At 30.9% G+C, this 23,679-nt stretch overlaps 1 protein-coding gene across 2 annotated transcripts; it reads left to right on the forward strand.

Annotated features, from left to right (window-relative positions):
* Positions 1-1,113: 1,113 nt before the first annotated feature.
* LOC143067316 (uncharacterized) lies at positions 1,114-22,457 on the forward strand. 2 transcript variants are annotated; one of them, XM_076240470.1, is made up of 12 exons: positions 1,114-1,184; positions 3,594-3,662; positions 3,927-4,131; positions 4,860-5,168; positions 8,273-8,366; positions 9,179-9,228; positions 11,056-11,136; positions 12,285-12,365; positions 14,000-14,116; positions 16,505-16,639; positions 18,158-18,208; positions 19,223-22,457. In XM_076240470.1, the coding sequence occupies exons 2-12, from the start codon at positions 3,624-3,626 to the stop codon at positions 19,657-19,659; spliced, it is 1,599 nt and encodes a 532-aa protein (XP_076096585.1). In that variant the 5' UTR covers positions 1,114-1,184; positions 3,594-3,623; the 3' UTR covers positions 19,660-22,457. The 2 variants fall into 2 exon arrangements, with proteins under 2 accessions (XP_076096585.1, XP_076096586.1); XM_076240471.1 differs by having other exon boundaries at positions 14,012-14,116.
* The last annotated feature ends 1,222 nt before the right edge of the window (positions 22,458-23,679 follow it).

Raw genomic sequence — 23,679 nt, forward strand, 5'->3', positions numbered from 1 at the left:
ATTTTTGAGTTATTGAGTATTTTGTAAAAAAGGGGGAGGGTTTTTTTACATGTCGCACCATATCTCAAAAACGATTTATGATTATTGCTTAAAACTTTACACATGTCTTTGTTATATTAATCTGAAGATCTGTATACTTTTTGGTGATGATTCAAAATTTCATTTTTGAGTTATTGAGTATTTTGTAAAAAAGGGGAGGGGGTTTTTTTACATGTTGTGCCGTATCTCAAAAACCATTTATGATTATTGATTAAAACTTTACACACTTCTTTGTTATATTAATCTAAAGATCTGTATACTTTTCAGTGATGATTCAAAACTTTATTTTTGGAGTTATTGAGTATTTTTTAAACAGGGGAGGGTTTTTTTTACATGTCGCGCCGTATCTCAAAAATAATTTATGATTATTGCTTAAAACTTTACACACTTCTTTGTTATATTAATCTAAAGATCTGTATACTTTTTGGTTTTGATTCAAAATTTTATTTTAGTGATATTTAGTTTTTTGTAAAAATAAAAGGGGGGTTGGGGGTTTCACATATCCCGCCGTTTCTCAAAAAAAATATATGGTTATTGCTTAAAACTTTCTCAGAAACTATTAATGAGTATTGCATAAAAATATCCACACAAGACGTCGGGCGTATCATGCGCTCATGGCGCAGCTGTTTATTAGGGGTTGGGAAAAGGTTGTTTGCATGTAGTTTTTTGTTATTCTGTTGGTTATTTCCGACTTAAGCGACACTTAAATTAATAATACAAGTTACATATGACAAGAAGTAGGAAAACAATTTATTCAGTCAACCTATCAGGCAACGTACAAAAAGGTTGATTCTGAAAAGTTAATTGCTATAAAAGTAATGATAAAGTAAAATATGATTTTGGGCAATGAGGGTATATCGAAAACAGAAATACATGTAGACTATAGAAATATAACATTACACCTCATACAAATGAACGCATAGATGAAAGACCAATTAAATTAAACCTTTAACCGTTTGAGTGGACGTAATATTAACACAAATGACATTTTTCTTATTCGAGCAGTGATATTGTACGCTGTTATTGTTTATCAAAATCATTGTGCATAATGATTAAACTATTTATCACCCAATTGTACACGGAAGTTGTTACCCTTGAAATTATTCATTAAATATACTATTCAAAATACATTTCATATTCTTTAGGTAAGTAAACATTTAGGTATGTATGTTAGTATTTCGGTTGTCAGGTTTTTACATATATAACATACAAATGCAAATTTGAAGAAAACATGTTTTTATTAATTGAATTTCGGTTCAAATTGTATTTTGTTTTTTGTAAATAATTTACTTAGTTCAGATCTGGGGATATATATTTTTACTTTCGATTTGATTTAAAAATCAGTTTCGATTTTAAGAAAAATTATAAAAATAATAAAACGGTTCACATTCATATCTATTCCAATTGTTTGTTGTTTTTTTTATAATTTACTCCATTTTTGGTTGTGTTCTTTACAAGTTTAGTTGTATTCTTTGAAATTTAAAAAAAGGGAACAGCATTTCTTATATTTCAGATCTTCATATTTTAAAATCCAAATGTTAGTTTTTCGGTCTTCAGGTAATTTTGCATATAACACATAAATGCATATTTGAAGCAAACACATTATTAATTAATTGACTGTCAGTTCAATTGTATTTTTTTCTAAATATATTGACTTTCAGTTCCAGATCTGGGAATATATTTTTTTTTACTTTCGATTTAAAAATCAGTCTCGATTGAAAAAACATTTAATATTTAATATTGGTTTTTTTTATAATTCACCCTAGTTTTGGGTGTATTCAACATCAAAAGCTTTAATTGTTTCTTTTTAATGTTTTGATAATTTTGTTTATGTCGTAGCGTCTGTTTATTGCCCCTTAAGTATCTTAATATATCCAACCTCGTATCTTCTGATTTGATTATAAGAGAGCATGAACTCATCAAAATGTGCAGGCCTGTACGGTGATCTAAGAAAGGAAATTTACTTTATCAATTCATCTTAAAAGTGTTAATAGCACTAAGAACTCATATATTTATAAGGGGTCTTATAAAGATATCAAGCAATTAAATCAAAACATTTTGGTTTATTTAAATTTGCTCGAGTCTCTCTAAATCTATCAATATTTTGCCAACAATTATTCAAAATTGAGTTGATCTGATTTAATGTCAATTTTTTAAGAGGCAAACTTACAATCTATTTTTTTTTTACATCTTTCTGTGACCATTCGCATATCACCTTAAACAGAGGCAGAGATGCTATCCCTTACAGCATATTCAATCATTAAAAGAGATACAAATACTGGGGTAATGGTACCTTTGCTTATCAGGAATATTTTCTAATAATATCAAATCAATTTAACTAGTAAAGCAGATGCCTAGAGAATTTGATCTTTAAAAAAGAATAAATTGAATAGGTGTCGACAGATTCCAGTGCCGTGAAATTGTATATGTGTATCACAACTATATTTATAATTCTTTTAATTTAATAACAAAATCAATATTTGTACTAATATAACTATTTTCAATTATCTTGTTACAGCGTTGAATTGATTTTTTTATGATAATTTTTTTACGGGATTGATAAGTCTCTGTAAACAACATCCCCATATAATATTAATTGAAATAAGGTATATCTTAACTTGCAAACGGATTCTTTGTATCTATGGAAGAATGTAGTAAAGGTTTTAAGTTGAACTAATAGTCTGAAGTGGTAAAGTTGAAAAAAGAGGGACAAAAGATACCAGAGGGACAGTCAAACTCATAAATCGAATGTAAACCATATATACTTTATACATAGTTGCTTCAAATGTCCTTCAAGAAAACCAAATAATTATTCATAAATGAAATATGACTTTAAAAGAGGGACGAAAAATACCAAAAGGACAGTCAAACTCCTAAATCGAAAACAAACTGACAACGCCATGGCTAAAAATGAAAAAGACAAACAGACAAACAATAGTACACATGACACAACATATAAAACTAAAGAATAAACAACACGAACCCCACCAAAAACTAGGGGTGGTCTCAGATGCTCCGGAAGGGTGAGCAGATCCTGCTCCACATGTGACACCCGTCGTGTTGCTTATATGATAACAAATCCGGTAAATTGTTTAATCCGGTAGGTCACATTCATGAAAGGGGAGGGGATTGTAGTTACGACGTAAGGAACATATCCGATATCATTTGTGAACCGGTTATTCCATAACGGTCAACCAACTCGTGATGGCGTCCGTAAAATAAACGAAGGGATGATTTCAACTTCACCATTTGGAACTCTTGGTTTAATAGCTTCCTTGTGAGCAGCAACCCTCTATCAAGAAAATCATGATAGGAAATGGAAGCAAGAGAATATCGTATCAATTGGGAGATATATACCCCGTATGCAGGTGCTGCTGGAATGTTGCTTTTTAGAAATGGAAAGTTCACAGTTGGAAAGCTGAAATCCTCTCTTTTGTCGTAAAGTTTTGTTTTCAACCGACCCTCATTGTCAATTTCTAGATGTAAGTCAAGATATGAGGCCAACTTAACTGTATCTGTAGTATCCTTTAACATACATTTACACATTATTGCAGGATACTATGGATATCACATAATTTTAAAGAATGCAAGTCACATCATGTTGTGTTGTTGTTTTCTGTTTGGTGAGTAATAAATGGTATTGCAATTAAAGCTAACTATTTTTTTTTTATTTTAACGCAAATCAAAAAGCATAACATAAACGTTATCAGTTTATAGTCAAAAAAAATTATTTAAGATTTCATAAGAAATATTAAGGAACTATCAAATGTAAACGTGCATTTTACTGCATAACAATTCTAAATGTGATAAGAAGTTTGGTGATTTTATTGTACATTAACATTCTCTCTGGGGAAATATTCTACTATTCACATATAATATTTCTTTAGGTTTCATACATTGAAAAAATTAACAGCGCAACAGATCTAAATGATAGTGTCTTAGTGTTCAACTGTCCACAGCAATTTCGACAATTAATGGCACAGCAAGTCTGCCTGGATCCCCAAACTTATCATTGTTTGCGGGTTCGAAGCAATTTCAAACAAGTACAATTTCTGCAGACTTGTAAATACAGTAGAACGCCAGTTCCAAAAGGTAATTATGAATGTTTTATTTGCATTAGAAAAGTATTAAAATATACGATAGATTTCAGGAAAGTCAAGTAGGTAATTAAATAAGGTATATATATAGATACATCGGAAAAATGTTACACTAGGTCTTTATATATCTGAAAAGAAACAACACTATAATTCCACGAAGTGGTTATATAAGTTTTATAAATAACGGAGACGTTAATACAAAGCGATAGTTCGAGGTACAAATGTAAGTGCATAACTTATATGTATCGGTTATTTAAATATGCACATTTCTTTTATAAATATAGTTTTACTGAGTAAACAACAAATGTTTTATCTATAAGTTACAATTTTTAAATTATAAATCATTCGTAATCGAATTTTCTCTAATCAATATTGCAGCCTAATATTTTCCCTGCTACAATAATTAATTCATTTTGATGTTCAGAAGTATAGTCATTTTTTAAAATACGAAATGTGAAATAACAAAAATGTGTTGCGGTATTAGTTTTACGCCAATATTTAAAGTATTTCACAAATAGTCTTTGACGTGATAAAACAAACATTTAAATCGTGTTTGATACACTTATTACAATAGAGTGGTATATAGTAACTGTTGATATACAACTCTACTTCCATATAATCTGACAAAAAAAAACAAAAGTGTATCTTTATTTTCAAACTCAGAGACTTGACTTACTTCTTTGATGAGTTCTTCAGAGTGATGTTATTTATTCTTTCTCATAGGAGAATACCCGATACAAGATAAGAATTCCGGTAATTTGAATTCTGAAAATTGCCCTGGAGATGAATTCCAATTTGAACCTTCTTGGTCAAATGAACAATCAAGATGCCTATTCCGAAAATCCTCCTGTAATGAAGAAGGTCAGATTGTTTACTCAGATGAAAATTCTAGTAGAGACAGACGCTGTGTATGTGATTATACAAATGGATACAAGTTTACTACTTACCCAATAAATCGACACTATTGTGTTCCATTCGAAGAAGATTGTTCGTGCTACAGAGATATAAAACTAGACGATTCATATACAACTGGTACGTATGAATTACACTATTCTACCCTGAGGGCTGTTTGTATTCAAATTATAAATACTAGAACACACCCGTGATGTCGCGTTCATTTAAAGCTTGGTTGATAGTTTACTGTTGTAGGACGAATGTTTGTAAAAATTTTAGGACTGGAGAAATTCAGGAAAGGCATCAAAAGTCATAGGTACTTGGAGACAGGACAATTTTTTCAACCCTCCCTTTTTTTTCCAAAATCCATCATTTTTTATTTCCTATTAATGTTAATTATTTGAGTCTCTATATAATATAATTATCAGTGACCGCCGTGAATAGTAAACTTGGAATTGATGGTAAATACCAAAAGCACTTTATTCAAAGTATATTTATGTTTATAGTATACAGAAAAATGCAAAATAAACGGAAGACTTGTCTATAAGTTGAAAGTTCGTTCGATGACGGGAATAATATACGGACGCCTTTATTTTCGTTTTCCTCCCAAAATCATCCGAACTGAAATCGCGAGATAACGTGTATTTGGAGAATTGTTGAGATTATGTAAATTGTTGTAGGATGATTTTTCCGACTTGGTAAAGGATATTTTAAGAAAAACTGGTGGGTTGAACGCGCTTTTATGTCAATGTTAAATATAACATTAAAATGACAACATTACATGACAGGACAACAATACAAATAAATGAGAGAACAAAGAGGACAGAGACTCACACAAATAATAGCCAAAAGTTGCCAGGCTTATAATTTTAAAAAGTTCGAAAGCCAAAACAAGTTCAAAGTTGAAGAGCACCGAGGACCGAAAGTATCAAAACGTTGTGCCAAACACGGCTATAGTTATATGCCTGGGATAAGAACATCCTTTGAATTTAGAATAATTCGTACTTTTTCAAACTATTCGCTTATTCTGCAGAATATACATCTTCATCGGAACAGGGTTTGGTCTTCTATAAACAAAGTTTCTATAAAATAATGTATTCGGTCACTGCATATAAAACCACTGGAGATATCTGACGTGTATTATCATTGCTATGGTCATATTAATAAATTAACTGTTTACAAAACTTTTTGAAATACTTATAGAATATCTAATCGAAGAATTCAAATAGAGAAAAATATTCAACGAGTGACCGAACAACACATTAATTCACGAATGTGCGTAGCGCATGAATTAATTCTTTTTATTACATTGGCAAATGGCTTTTTTTTTAAAGAAATTAATGTAAAACATGTAAGGAACAATATATTTTTTCTACGCATTCACAATTTGTTTTGATCCACCATTATCGACGTCTTGACAACCCTATTGTTGTATGACTTAAGAGAGTGAAATAACCACGTTTATTTCACATGTGAAATTGTCGATTTTTATTTAACTGGGAAAGCAATGTAATTCATTGCAACCAATGTAATAATAATCTTTTCTACTTCAAGAAACCTTAGCTGTATTTGACAAAACCTTTTTTGGTCCGCAATGTTCTTCAACTTCGTATTAGTTGGCCTTTATAACTTTTTCGGATTCGAGCGTCACTGATGAGTCTTTTGTAGACAAATAACTATAAAGTTCAATTGTTTTTTTTTAGTTATATCACCAGAAAAGTCTGTCAATGGCTATGGGAAAGTCCAAGTATAAAACAATAAATCAGGCACGTTAGGTAGTAAAGTTTGTCCACTCCACAAACCCATAGGTATTAATTATCCGTTATCGTATAGAAAGACAGAAAATAACTAAAGTAAAAAAAAATCAAATTTTCGGTCCTTACATCTTCCTACACAAGTTTAAAAATTTCACTTTCTAAAGTTGAATTTTAACTAGTTCTTAATAAAAAAAAATACACTGAAATTGAAATTTGATAGAGTAACATAAAATCTACTGAAACATTTTCTTATTTCAATCACACGGTTGCACTGACTTTTTTAAAAGATTTTAAACTCCATTATAAATTCACAAATAACTGACTAAAGTTTGGATTTCACATTTAAATTCCACATTATTTGATGTTACATATACAATGATGAGAGGAATCGAATAATTTTCAGATAAACATATGTCATTAAGTTTTTTATAATCAATGCATATTATGATTGCATTGTCTGGCTTAGTCCCTAAATCAATAGGTGCACTCCACGCACTTTTTGAGGGTTTAGTGCTGAAGAATGTCACCTAGCTGTCGCTTAACTGCCTCTAGTTTTGCAATCGGAGTACGGTACTGTCTTTGATAAAATCTTTTTTTTTATTAATAGTAAGAATATTATGTATTGCTAATGAACATCTTCCTGGTACATTTGTGAATAAATCTTCGTACTTCAGCCATATTGCTATCATTAGGAAATAGCTGTTGTAGCTTAATATGAGTGTCCTCTCGTTCGTTCGTATTATGCACTAATACCGAAGTATACTTCTTCAAAAAGTGATATGTGATGCTACCTCTACGTTCACTGACATTAACTTTATCATTTACACGCTCCACAACATAGAACGGACCTTTCCGCTGTGCTGCCATTTTCTTGGTATCTAAAGGTAGTAAGATGAGTACTTCATCGCCTGCAATCAAACTTCTCTGCACAGCTGATTTATCATACCATATCTTAGCTTGATGTTTCCGACGTTTCAACATGCTGTTTACCAAGCTTGTCATCTCCACAAGTTTTTTACCGAATATTAACAACATGTTCAATGACCGATTTATTAATTTTTCTCTCTCCAGTTATATAATTCCTCAGAAATTCAGTAGGCCCTCGCACATGCCAACCATACAAAAGCTCAAACTGAGCAAAACATGTCTCTTCATGTGGTACCTCCCTATATACAAAGAGTAAATAAGGTATAACAATTTCCCAGTCAACTTCTTTCTAGAAACAAAGTATTTTTATCATGGATTTCAATTTTCCATTAAAACGATCAGTTTTTGCATTTGCTGCTGGGTGATAAAGAGATGTTGTTATTCCTCTTACTTTCAAGAATTCATACAGTTATTTTCAAAGTTCACATGTGAATTTAGATCATTGATCGGTCATGATGGTATTTGGAATTCCTACAAATTGCAACCTCTAGTTAGTGTTGTTAGTGTTTTAATGTGTAAACTGTCGTCAAACATTCACTGTTATTAAAACAATTGTAGATATCATGATTGTTAATGCATGTCTTAATTATCTGGACATGTCAGATGAACCAACTAAATGTTACCCAGTAGTCTACAGTTTGTACAAGTACAAGTGAGTATTTGGATTATATTTGCTTTGAAACGAATAATGATAAGAAATAAAAGTATAACACATTTTACCGAAATCAAAGCAAATTCGATAACAAAACGGTGTCAAGCAACGGAAAAAGTTAAAAGCAACTGCCATATTCCAGACTTTATACATGCACGAGGAAAGCATGTTTTATCAAGTACTCTTCTTTTAATTTAAAGTTTATATCAGCCAATCGAAGATAACGACGACAAAAAAAATCAATAGTCAACAAAACTTAAATATAAGCCTTCTAGTTATCATCACCCAACAAAAACTGGAAGTAAAGCATCTAGATCCGCTAGATAACATCTTTTATGATATTTATACTCATTTTACAATTATATATGCCTTCTCTCTTAGTTTCCTAACTTTTTGATCTTTTTTTTTAAATACAGGTTTAAACATATAACATTGTAATTAAATCTTTGAATATTGAATACATCTGCACTATACTTGAAAACAACATTTTATAATTGTCATGCATACGAAGCGCGTTCAGGATTTCCCTACACCAGGAACGCTCAAGGCCGAATATTTAAAAGCTAAGGATAGCGAAACTTTAAAACAATTTCCCGATTTTCATTTCTCAATAGTTTTCAAATGGGTAAAACCGTGGGAAAGCTTAGACTTTCCTGTATTCATTTAAGTTTTGTTCAACTAGATCTATATACATTAAAAAATGTATTCTATTCTTTGAACGGGATAATATTTATTGTTAGTTACTCATACATGTTTGGTATATTGTAACTGATTTATTGTAAATTCTGTCTATTTATGTTCTGTTATTTCAGAAAAATGACTCAAGAATCTCAGAAAATTACAAGTAAACATGAAATTCAGGGTAAGCTGCGTAATAAAACTGCAACAGTCCTGAATATCGAGCTTGGAAATTCAGAGTGACCTGTCAACTGCCAACACGGCATCTTTAAACATGTCGGTGGTAATAATACAAAATCGGAAAAATTAGAACTAATATTCAATTTGAATCCCAAAAGAAGGTTTCAAACTATACATTTGCAGTAGGAATTCTAGTCTCAATATATTTCTTCCCTGTAAACATTCAAATCTTTATCAATGTTTGTCCCATGTCAGCAAGGACGCAATCAATCAAAAATTCACGGGACAACGTTCTGGTAAATTATTAAAATATAAACAAAACGATTGGTTGTTTGTTTGGTAAAGTACAATGGATAATCACGCTAAAGTGCGATGGTCCAAAGGGTAAAATTAAAACATCGAGGTTTAAAAAGTCTTTTTGTAAGAGATCTATTTTAAAAGAGAAGTAAAGCTTTCTAAATAGACCAATTTAAGAAGCAAATTATTATGATTTTGAAATTTTAAGATAAATTTGAAATTCAATAGGTATTAGAAGATGTGGTATGAATGCCAATGAGACAACTCTCCATTCAAGCAACAATTTTTAAAAGTAAATCATAATAGGTCAAAGAACGATCTTCAACACGGCTCATACCAAACAGCAAGCTATAAATGGCCATCAAAGACATGTTTGACCTAAAATTAATTTTAATTTATAGGTGTAATACCACCAAATCATGATACGTCACATCCGGTTGTATACGAAAATAGGTCGAAAATATTCCCTTGAATTTGACAGTTGTAGGTGATTTATCCTACATTTCATTGCAGTAAAACACTTTTGTTTCATAAACATATGTCTTGGGTATTTCAAATCACTATTATTTTTTATTTGGGTTTCTATAGAATATTTCGTAAACTTGAAATTCCATGGTTCCTAAACCGTGTCCACAGGTTAGATAAGGGGAGAAATTTGATTGGCTAACTTCCAGTGTTGGTTATTTTCTTGTATGCAATGAAATGTTATGTGAATATTTTTCTATAGTACTGGACAGGATAAAACTTTACTCATGCCAGGTATTTCTCTATTAGAAACAAAGATAACAGTTTTCTTCTGCACATTTTTTATAAAGTGCAAATTTAACAAAGACAAATAGGGGAAATCAATGATAATATTACACCTATACTAAAATTTTTAATTTACGAAGGTGGATAGGATAGGTACACTGAACCTTGACGCACCATATTGTTTTATACGGTAATAAAACGTACTGACAAATTAAAAAGAATGTGCATTATTATATACGATAATAAATACGTGTACTATTTACCCTATTAACTCCGAAGTTCGTATGTCATTTCTCAAAACATCAAATAACTTTTCAAAGTATATTATTTTCTATAAGCATGGTTGTTATAAATTGATAAAACTTCCTAACATGCTTATCGATTTGTTACTTGATACCATTCTAAGAAGTGACGTACCTTCTTTTACTATTGATTGTTTTTCCGTTTTATGAGAATAAAAAAGGACAAAAAAATCTTGATCCTTTTTTCACTGTATGTTGTTGGACATAGCTTTACTAGCAAAGCACCTTTCTTCTGATCTTCCTTCTATGTCTGAATTACCGTCAAAAGAAAATGAACATGCATTATCTTAGGTATTGGTTAGTCGGGATGCGTGCGAAGCAAGATATAACGCTTCATTACCTTGAGATAATATTATGGAAATGTAATTGGTTCGCATAGATATAAGTAATTGTACAATTTTCTAAATAGGTTTGATCAATAATGAATATGTGCTCTTTAAAAATTGACAGAAAATTAATATGATATTGTCATACTACTTTAGATGGACAGACTTATGAAAAACAGCGAAAACGGTACATTGGACTTCCAAAGACAATAATTGTTATATGTATCATTTGCTTTTGTAAGTAGGATAAAACTTTTAAGAGCTGTTATTTTATAGCTATCTTTAACATAAAATATGTCACAATAGTTGTTTCACTTATTAGTAAATTTCTTTTTTTGTTACAGGAAATTCTTCCATAATAGTTGTAGCAGAAAAAAATCGATGCATATCAATGAAAGCGGTTATCTTTTTGTTCAATTTTTATTCATATCTCTTCTCAAATGCAGGAAATATATTAGCGCACCAAAGCTTAACCATGAATTTGTTTTGCTGAGATCCCAGAAATCACATTGTATTAACGCTCAGGAAAAAGTGGGTAGTTCGGTCATTGTCAGGGTGAGCAGTTGAGGCATCGGGCATCCCAACCTTTTCAAATGTTTTAAATTTGAAAAAGACATACCTTTTTTTAAAGACTCTGTAACGATCATCATTACGCTATTTCATTGAGAAATAAATAGGTTTGAAAAATTTATAATGCATTAACGACATACGATTATGATTTTTAATCAATAACCTTGTTTTATATTTCATCTTATTTGCATGACCTTTTCATATATCAGGAATCTAAACTTATCATAGATACCAGAAACAAAATTATGTACGCCAAACGCGCGAGGACTCATAATTGACGCTAGAAACAAACAAAAAATGAAAATATCAAAAAGAGTGCAGGGTTAACAGTATTGAGGCTCAAAATAATTAGGACACACAAGTAAAAAAAGACACTTGCTTTCTTTCTTATGATATTATGTTACGAATTATATTTACCATTGTTTCCTTTCGTTTGGATTCGAGCATCACTGATAAGTCCTTTGTAGACGAAACGCGCGTATGGCGTATATACAAAATTTAGTCCTGGTATCTATGATGAGTTTATTTAGATAAGAAGCAAGTTGGTTTATATAGCAATGTATATGGATAATGCCACAAAGCTTTTCGGACTGGCGCTGGGTTTTTTTTTGTCAATTTGAAAAAGAAACACTAGTGTAAAAATTCTGTGACGGATTTTCTCGAGTGTTTTGTTTATTTTGTCGCCTCGAAATATTTTTGAAGATTACAAAAATATAAACATGTTTAGTAGTTTTTAATTTACCAAGTGCCATTTTATATTATATTAACACATACAAAGTTACAGATTATTCTAACTAATCCATTTTCTATTTCAGTGTTATTGACTGTCTCGTTTAAATGGAATAACGAATGCACGACTCCTATGTGGCTGAGAAAAATGTTCTGTTTTGAACAAGGTATATATTAAATTTATTCATTCCTAACACACTCGTGGTCTCTCGCAAACCTGATGTAGGTTCTTCTATAAAAAAAAAAAAACATGCTAAGTGGGGAAAGTTGGTATGAATAATAGTATGATAGTACGATAATGCAGCTTTATGTCGTCTAAATATAGAAAACCCATTACTTTCGTGAATTTTCTCTTGCAGGAGCTTATCTGATAGAAAAAAAAAATAATAAGAGGCAGACAAAACTATATCTGTGGGTTTTATTATTACAAATGCAATAGAAAATATGCGTTCTATATAGTCACCAAACCTTAATTTGTATAGTGGAAGGACAAAGTCTATAAAACGAAAAAGTGTAACATACATACCGAACTGCCAAGCAAATTCAAAAAGGGGAAAAGTCCATTGGAATTGACAAAATCAAACTCTATCAATCAACAGCCATATCCCTGTATGTCTTCAAATTCATAAAAATGCCTTAGTTATAAAACGCCTTATTGTGTGCATTAGTTTTAAATTTTATGACAGAAATTTGATAGAAAACGATCGTATTAAATATATCACTGACCGATACAGGAGTGTGAGTACTAAGTTTGGACGCATTTGGGGACGAAGTGTTCCCAAGCAGTGTCATCAACAAAATGTTTACAAAATACCAGGTTCATTTTGCGGTACTTCAGATGCATGTTTTAACTGTTGCATTTAAATCGGACATTTGAATTATCAAATGAGAATGATGAAGAGCAATGACACCCAATTAATCTCAAAATCTCTGACAAATTTATGTCTTGAGGTAAAAAAAAAAAAATGTATGGTTAAAGGTTGTAGAATTGATTAATACAAAAGTAGTTGGTTCAATATTATTAGCAGTGTGCTTGTGAATTGTTAAGATATATTTAGGGTCAGTGGACCATTTTGAATGAGAGCGTATTAGGTCGATAGGACAATCTTTCACGAATTTATATTACTGACTATGTCAACATTTGGCATTTAGACTAATGGCCTATCAAAGTGATCAGGTCTTCAATATAAAGAATATACCTCAATTGGTCTATACTAAACCGAATGCCAAAAATAACAGTTTTTAAGGTGTTCTTGAGATTTCTGTATTTATTTCAATCGGTCATCATCAATACCTTCGTCTGTTGTCCAAATGAAACATTTCAGAGTTTTTCCTCAACGTCGTGATACCTTTTACACCACTATTATTAAACGGCGTATTTTAAAAACACCAGGTCTACTAACAGCATAAGAAATATTTATGGTATTCACGGTAATTTTGACTAATGATATTCCTAAAATGGTTATGAGGTATGAATAAGTTACTGTAAAGCCTAGAAAAAGCTAGATGGCTTGCACAGATTTAAATCAAGGTTGAAAACATTACGAGCGAACATTCAAAAGAACATCACTCAAAAATATCCTTTCTAAGGTGAAACCTCCATTACAGGATGACAAGGGAAAATTTGACAAGAAAATTTCACATCCTAACGAAATTTTCACCAAGAACTAAGAAAACCGTATGCAAACTTTGATTGTAAAATAAGAAAAAATGTAGAGGAATTCTTTAAATGTCATCTGACTAATAGTAAGCTGGAAAGAAAGTTTCACAATTTTTAAAACTTTTTATCGTATGACTACAGGCTTAATTTTAGGTTGTTCTAAACATATGCCAATTAAAGTGGATATTAACGAGACACAGGCGGATGGATCCCACACAATGACAATCAACGAAGAACAACCGAACGATTCAATATTTGGTAAATATATGAAAAAAATATTCCTTTTAACATTCAAGAAATATGTATTACAAATGGAAGATATTCTATAACTACAAAAGAAAGTAAATGAAGACAGTCCAAATAACTTATTTTTAGTTCTATTTTGTTACTGATTATGATATACATTATTGACATGAAACAAGTGTTTTTGCATCATGAGATTATTACTATAAATACGGTGTCCTTCAAGAAATTGTTAGATTATTTCTGTTAGATACATGTATATAATGCACGAGCCTTAAATTCACTGATGTAGCAGTATTTAACCATAATTTGTCCGGAAGTGTCAGCAGATTCTGTTTCATATGTTCCGTCCTTCGTGTTGCTTATATAAGAAAAAAACTGTGAATGTCTTTTGTTTACTTAGTATCTACACCAAGGATTTCCATGAGCCTGAGCAGCTCCATAGCATTTAAATTCCTTACAGTGTCTGTGTCGTTTAGCATTCCTCATCATCCATGGTTTATAGTTATTTTGAACACCATTAACAGCAACATTTACCCCTCTCTCTAAGTCGCTTACTGTCATGCTTCTTCAGAAATCTTTATCTATATATAATGTTACACTGTCCAAAATTATCTGTAAGAAATAGGCACTTAGTTTAGTGATGATATAATATTGGTTAACTGGCAAACATGACCGAAGGGTCATTGTTTAAATTTGGACGAAAAAGACCCACTGCTTTCATATAAGAGTTTCAAATCTATTTATTTCTCCCCATATGTAACAATATTGACATAAGCTCTTTTGTGGAGTACATATTGCACAAGTAGCTGGGTCATTGAATTTATTTCTCAGTTAATTTAGAGACTATTTCACAACCTTTTATTTTGTGAAAGAATGTTCATCTTTTTTAAAGGAGTTTTCTATTTCTACAAACATGGACGTGGATAGTAATAATCGATATCCTAATACTGCCCACGAATCGTTTGTTTCGTTGTTTAATTTAACGAGCCAACACTTATCCATTTTATATATATCCATTTCTAAAAAGAATCATTGCAAACTATAAACGTTCATCTGTCCTAGACGTCATTCGTTCTTCAATAACCAACGTTCAGAGTCCAGTATTGTGTTCCCTTATTGTGTCTTATTAGTAGTAGGTCAATTATATTCGGTTTATGAAATATTGGTAAGATTTACTTGTTCGCTTTACATGTTTCTTCCGGTCTTTATCCGGTCTTTATCTTAATTTCACAGTTATAGAATATGTGGCATTATTGCCAATGCGAAATCTATCAACTAGAGACCAAATAACAGAAATTAAAACAGGTCACTCGACGGCCTTTACCTATAAGCAAAATCTAATACATCATAGTCAGCTTTAAAAGGCCTCTAAAACAACTCAAATAAAATATTAACTTCTGATTTAGGAACAAACCAACGAGCAACAAACAGAAACCACTCAATTACAACCTACGAACTTTAGACAGGAACATACAGAACGGGGCGGAGATACCATGTTTGCGTGTGCCCAACCTGTCAAATATAAGTTTTTTTGTAAAGAGAAATCAGATACCATAAGTCGTCTGTAAACATAATTAATCAAAATTTGTTATGCATTCATTTCGATTATAGATTGCGTAATACTCATTTTCTCTCTAAAGTTACTCTTCAAACATGGCAAATACTTTCTCAATATCGTCACAGAATGGCAATAGACAAGACATAATAATCTCCATAATTTCAATTTTAGTTTTGTCTATAATCCATTAAGAATTATCAAACTCTATCCTATTTGTTACATCCTAAGATTATTTAGGAGCTTGTTCAGGAACAGTGTCATTAAAATATTAACCCCTTTCACCTGTTAATAAGTTAACATTACATAGCAGTGGTAATTTCTGCTTATAATGACAACTTTCTCATTTCTCTTAATCTTGACTAGGATTGTGTTCATCACTTTCTCGTGAGTCATTCAGATTCATGGCATCCCCTCTACAAAAAAGTGTGCAATGTTTAAAAGGGTTCAATGCAACGTTCCTAAAATGTGTAACATTGTATCGTCAAATCTTTCGTAGACACATGAAGTTGGTCTGAATGGTTTCATGCTTTTCACTTTACATATTAGTTTTCCTTCAAAATTTACTCTTGATCAAAGAAACCAGTATTAGGAAATGTTGAATGTTAAGCACCTAGTGGCTAACATTGAATAACTATAGCATATTCAAGAAACTATTTTCTTGTCCGTAAATATATATTATTCATAACCAGGTGATTGAAGTTGCATATATTCTCTAAATGGCAACAATAAAATTGAATGTCAAGTATTTTTGTCTTATACTTTTATGGTGTGGGAGGGGAAGCTTCATGTATTGTATAAGAATACATTTTTGAATATCTGATAATGTGTTCTTTTTTTTTAAGAGTCTGATCCAGCACGCAGAATGGGTACGCGTGTCGTCTCGGCAGAAATATTCCCATCAAAACCTACAGACGAAAATGATGTTAATCGAAATAAACACAACGCAGAATCAAGCAAAATACTGGTACCAAGAGGAGGTAAAACAAAGTCTACTGTCTTTCATGTTGTTGTTTTTTAAATTCATAATTGATAACATATGCTTTTTTTCAAAATGAATGAAAACATCTACTTCAGTTTTCATATTCTTTGTGCTCTAAAATACGGATTAAAATAAAGGATTTAGAAATTTTATGAAAAACAAGAATATGGGTACGTTGAACAATACCCCGCATGCAATATCTCATTTATATATTCAGTGAATTTGTATTTATTTATGAAAAGTTTACATCTAAACAGGTGTGCAAGTTTTAAGTTGGTGTTACCACAACTTCATGGTACACTTCATTCAACCAAAACTAAAAACAACCGTTTACCAATACTATTTACAATCTTCCACCAAATTCAAATATTTGAACCGTGAAATTTGGGAATAAAATCCCAAACCTTAATGACAATATATACAAAGATTCAAGTTGGTCGTTTTGCTCAGAATTTTATGGCAACCAAATAGCTAAAACCACTTTTATGAAATATCATTCTAAGACAACCTTTATAATTGTACATCATTTGTTTGTTTTCGATTAAACGATTTTTTTAAAGGCCTAATAACTTGGTATGTCTACTTGTGAACGGCCAGTCAATATCTTTCAGGCTCTAGTATATAAAAAAAAACTTATAGCGGGTTTTTGTCACTGTAAAATTCAAAATTATTATATGAACCTGTCTATGTCTAACAAATATGCAATAGTTGTATACCTCCAAAAGTCTGCAAAGTGCAATATAATAGGAATTACGATCCAACAAACTAAGTATATCTGTAGAATAACTGGAATGCCTACATTTCTTTGCTTTATACTGTCAAACAATAAGTGTTTTGGTTTCTACAAGATAATTTTTCAAATTTAACGGCGGTATAATACTGTTGCCTTTATTCTACTACAGGAAAATTTAAAAAAAACAGACCTAAGTAAGAATAAAAATTCGTTACAGTTATTACTTCTTTCGGGCGTTTCTGGTGAAAAGTAAAGTAGAAAAATACCGAACTCCGCGGAAAAATGCTTCAGACGCAAGACATTAATTTAAGTGTGTAAACATTTTTTTATTATCCTTTGTACAATTTTAAAAATCGATTTTAGAAACCGTACAAAATATTTAAGAAACTGTTTAAACGATTTTATAAATTGTATTCACGATAAAATGTACTTTACAAAATGAGTCGTACATACGAATTATAAGTAATTGTAAAAAAGGGTAAATTATCTGCATTTTGAAATGACACTAAAACTATATCGTACGAAATATTTAAACAAGTGAAAGGAATCAACAGTGTATTAATTCATCCAATAATGTATCTAAAAAATTACCAAATAATGTTGCGAAATGGTTTTTATAAACAAAACACAAAAGTAAAGAGATTGTTAAGGATACCGCCACCGAATTTTTAATATAAAACTATTAAGAAACGAACACAACTTCAAACGATCTGATCATACAAGCTGCTCTTGTATCTTAGTTAATAAGTTTAATAATTGCATTATTTGTTTTGTGTTTTTCAGTAGAAAACGATGAGAAATGTTTAGAGTCAAATGATTCAAAAGACATACACGGTAATAGTAAAACAATATAATACGAGGAAAATCATATAGAATTACATTTATTAGAGGTACTCTGTTTGAGTTTGTTGTAGAATATTCTTACATTCTACGAGAATTTTTCTTTCGTAGTCACCGTCTTGTTCTCATTCGGTAATGTCACAATCTAGGAGAAGTGGACAAGGCTGTGGTTATTTTCAAACAAGCCGTGAAGTCGTCCGTTTAACTTACGAAGGAGGAAACAAACAACATTTTCCAAAAGACCAAAAAAGTGTAAAAGTATATTTAAACAAAACGCATTTGAATAACAGGTCGAACAACTGATGTTCTTTAACCCTGCTGACTACCATTGGCGATTGCCAAATAAAATTGATCACAAGATGTAACAAAATGGATCTTAATTTAAATTTAATACTAAACAGGAAAAAAATAACTTGTGGCCACGATGTTATGCCACAAACATACGGTGTCAATATTTTTTTAGTACACCAGATCCGGATTTCGACAATAAATGTCTCTTCAGTGATGTTAGGGATCAAAACGGTATTTGGAAGGCCATATAAAAAGTACCCTCATTTTTAGATAGACTCTTGAATTCTGTATTATATATATTTTATATATATATATATATATATATAATCCAGAATGTGCTTCATATCAATGAGAAGAAACGTGGAGACCTAATGGACATTCAACACTAAAACGGTAAAAAAAATGACAACACCATGTAAAAATACAAAAACATGACTGGAAATTCAAATCTTCAAAATATAAAGTGAAAAGAAGAAAAGAACTAAAGAGTGAACAACACAAACCCAAACAAAACAGTGGAATGTTAAACCATCTCCTTAGGCGTGACATGGTCCCAATCGATCAATGTTGTCACTTTCTAGATTTAGTTCAAGATACGAACAAATTTAACTGTATTTCTGCAATCCTTTAATTCAAGTTCGGAGAAAAGTTTCTATATGAAGTCTAAGAAATTTGAATAATATTTTATTTTTTTAATTTTTTTTCCGTTTATTTCAGGAGCTGAATATACTAAATCTCCGGTTAGAGACATTACTGTTATGAGTGTTGAGTGTGATAACTCTGTGGGGAGCTACGTTCAACATTTAGAATTATTAAATAGAAAATATGAGGCCGGAGCTACCATTGAAATATTCCCTGAAAATGCCCCAAAGGAAAAACAAGAAATTATCTTGAGATCGTCTCGTCATATTTTCATATATATAACAGCAAATTTTACGATTCAGAAATTCAAACAAGTAGTTGATTTTGAATATTTGAAAAGAAAATATTTTGCGGATCCAATCAACATAGATAGAGTTAAATTGATATATGACAATGCTGATAATATTCCTGAAGAGCTGAAAGCACTTAATAGCATACCGTATTATACAGCCGGAAACAGCGAAATTTACAATAATAGAATGCAGTATTATTTTGTTGTGCGCAAGAATTAACAAAAAACACGCAGGTCTCGTTTGTTTCTTTGTTTGAAAGTTTTTTTTTGCAAAACCAGAAATGACTGCTGAATATATTTTGAAATCATTGGCGGTATTATTTGGCCGCATGCACAAATCTTTGCATGTACTATTCTACTATTTAGAAATCGTGAATATTTATATTTAACATTTCATTACCATTGATTTTATTCATGGTCTCAAAGTCAAGGAAAGGATTTTTTGAATGACGAAAAAACAAACAATAACTGAAGAGCTTGACAAAGGAAACAATACGGACCTCACTATACCTGAGATGAACTCTTGTTATTCAATTTAGCATCAAACAGGTCATGTTTAGAAGTGATATCCACTGTTGCTTGTAAACGTTGAAAATACGATGATATTTTTGAAATGACTAATAAGTCATGTTTTTCTAAGAGTAATTGTACAATTACACAATAATGGTCATTTTTCTATCAAGTAACCGTTAAATATTTAACAATATGCTTTTAACCTTTACATTATAATAATAATAATAATAATAATATCTTTATTTAAAGAGAGTAACTCATTTGTATTAAACCAATTTTCAATAAGGCTCTCTGCAATATCAACTATATGAATAAAACACAATTAATAAACTATTACACAGATGTAAACAATAGATGTATATAAACAAAGTATAACAACAACAACTACAAAAGCAACCTATAGTATACATTGTGGCTTAACTTATAATTTTCACACTTTTAAAAATATAATGACTTGTAAGAGTGTTTGAATGCAGATATACTTATTGATTTTTTTTAAATTTCACTGGATAGTGAATTCCAAACTTTTGGACCACTAAAAGAAAAACTTCATTTGTATAATTTTGTTTTTGATTTAAGGATAATAAAATTATCCGATGATGACAATCGAGTATTGTACGATGGTTTACTATTTGTATGCACAATAAGATTGGATAAATATGTTGGTGCCAGTTCGTGTTTTGATTTATACATTAGTAATGACTTGTGGTAAAGTATTCTCTTAGTAACGGGAATAAGTCCAGAATCCTAAAATAGTTCAATGGATGGCTTACGAATAAACATTAACAACCAGGCTTTAAGAACTGATAACATTAAAGTCCTTGATAAGTGATTCTATCATTTCATTTGTAATTTCAAAATACAAGGGCCTAGGAGGTTTACCTTTTGGACCTTTTACAAAGCTGTACGACTCTATGGTGGAGTACTTTTAGTTAGGTTGCGGCACAATGGGGAAATAAATCATTCTCGAGTATAAATTCACTTCAAAACACATAGCAACCTTTTTTCGTGGGAGTAGGTCATAATGTCATACCCCCAAACATTGCTAATAATTGAGATTAATGATGTACATCACGGTTTGTGAGACAATGACGTGTTATTATGATCTACTGGGATCGGTCCCGATATCTGAATGTATCCTTAATGAGAAAATAAACAATTGGGCAGAGCACAATTTCAGACGTCATCGAATGTGCAAAAACTCAAACTTTAGAATCTATAGACAATTTGATTTATGTGGGATAGCGAACTGGTTTAATGACAATGCCATTGATAAGCAGCTGGTTTTAAAACATATGTCCGACTTCAAACAGAAATAGAATGAAGATTTGCATAGTGACTATACTCGACGAAATGGACAAAGAGGTAAAACAAAAACTACGAACTGTAGAACATTTGGCCGAATTTTGGAAACTTTTATTTATTTTAGCGAATGACAATATCAATGTGATAAAAAAAAATGTGCCAAAAACTGCAAACTTATTTTAGATCGTAGGAGACGTTTTTTATACCGATAAAAGATGTAAATATGTTTTATGATTTAACTTTTGTTTTATAATAGCATTTTGCTAATGTGTAAATACTAGTTTCCTTTTAAATCCGTCTCTCATAATTTCTTTTTAGAATAGCATTAATATTTTTTAAAACGTTTACTTTTCCAATGCTTGACAATGAGGTGTATTGGTGTATTTTCAAAAATTATTATTATTTTTTTCATCGCGTTGCCATTGTTATTTATATCGTGCTATTTCACGGACCATGTGTACACACAAAAAAAACACTGCATAGAAAGTTAAGGAAAACCTAAAACCAAATATAATTTATAAAATCATAATCATCAGATATTCGTGTTGTCCCAGTTAAAACTGTATTGGTACTTTGATTCTCGTATGTATAATGACAAAGCCATATTCTATATTTAACTTGCTATTTTTTCTATTACCCTATTGTTTTATCTTCTTAATTGGTTTGTAAAATTTTAACATGAATGAACTTATGATTACTAAAGGTGTAATACCACCAAATCATGGTACGTCACATCCGGTTGTATACGAAAATAGGTAGAAAAAAAAAATATTCCCTTGAATTTTACAGTAGTAGGTAATTAATACTACATTTTATTGCAATACCAGATTTCTGTGTCATAAACATATGTCTTGGGTTTTTCAAAGCACCATTATTCTTTTATTTGGGATTTCTATAGAATTTTTTGTAATCTTGAGGTTACATGGTGACTAAACCTTGTACACAGATAAAATAAGGGGAGAAATTTGATTGGTTAACTTCCAGTGATGGTTATTTTCTTATATGCAATGAAATGTTATGTGATTTTTTTTTCTATAGTACTGGACAGGATAAAACTTTACTCATGCCAAGTATTTCTTTATTTGAAACAAAGATAAATTCTACACATTTTTTTGAAAAGTGCAAATTTAACAAAGACTAATAGGGGAAAATCAATGGTGGTATTACACCTAAACTTACTAATAAAAGTTTTTATCTCGATTTATTGTTTTTATTATAAGAATATATTTGCTTTGTTGTTATTAAGATTCATCGCCAAGTGTCTATATCATATCGTGTCCCTTTTAAGCTCACCTGGTCCATTGGGCCAACGAGCCTTTCTCGTCTCGTCGTCCGTTGTCGTCCGTCGTCAGTCGTTGTTTGTTAACTTTTACCAAAATCTTCTTCTTTGAAACTATTGGGCCAAATTTAACTCAACTTGGCCACAATCATCATAAGAGTAACTACAAAAAAAGTCCAATGACCCCACCTGGCCACCAAGACGGCCGCCATGGATAATAATAGAACAAATGCAAGTTTTGTCTATTATTTTGAAAATCGTTATAAATAGAGAAAATGTGACGATGTTCAAAATGTTGAGCCCTACCAGTTGACAATACACGTCAAAACTGTCAGACTACTTTTTATAGGAGATACTGTCCTTAAATGACAATGTTTATCAAATTTCTTTTTTCATTCTAGTTTAATATCATGAATCTGTAATGGATAAAGAGAAAATTTGAATTGCAAAAATAACCAGAAAGACACGTTCTGTGAATAAGACTCATACTCATAGTTGAAGTCGTCAGTTGACTCCTTATAATAGTTTTTATATTAATAAGAATTGAAATTTTCACTGTTAATAATAAATGTTAGATAGTCATACAAATATAATCTTGAATTCCATACGAATTCTTGGGAACTTGTTTTACAAATTCAAATGTGACGTCATTTTGAGCCTTACACTGGGTTTTAGCTAACACGATTATGTATTTTTGTAATGTGTCCGTTTTTATTCTATAGCTAGTCACCACTTCAGTTTGATCATATAGATCTATTATATAGTCATTTTATAAAATTTACTGTTCATAAAAGTATGAATTATTCTTAATTCTAAATAATAATGATGTTCTTGTGACAAGCGTATTGGTTACATTTTACAAATGCAAATGTGAAGACATTTGAGCCTTACACTGGGTTTTAGCCAACACGACTGTGTCTTCTTGTTATGTGTCCGTTTTTATTCTGTAGCTAGTCACCGCTTCAGTTTAATCATGTAGATCTATTATATAGTCATTTTATAAAATTTACTGTTCACAAAAGTATGAATCATACTAAATTCTAAATAATAATGATGTTCTTGTCCCAGGCGTATTGGTTACATTTTGTTTTGGGACTTTTGGTCCTCAGTGCTTTTCAACTTTGTACCTGTTTTGGTTTCCAA

The sequence above is a fragment of the Mytilus galloprovincialis genome, chromosome 3 (assembly GCF_965363235.1).
Source record: "Mytilus galloprovincialis chromosome 3, xbMytGall1.hap1.1, whole genome shotgun sequence".
Classification (NCBI taxonomy): Eukaryota; Metazoa; Mollusca; class Bivalvia; order Mytilida; family Mytilidae; genus Mytilus; species Mytilus galloprovincialis.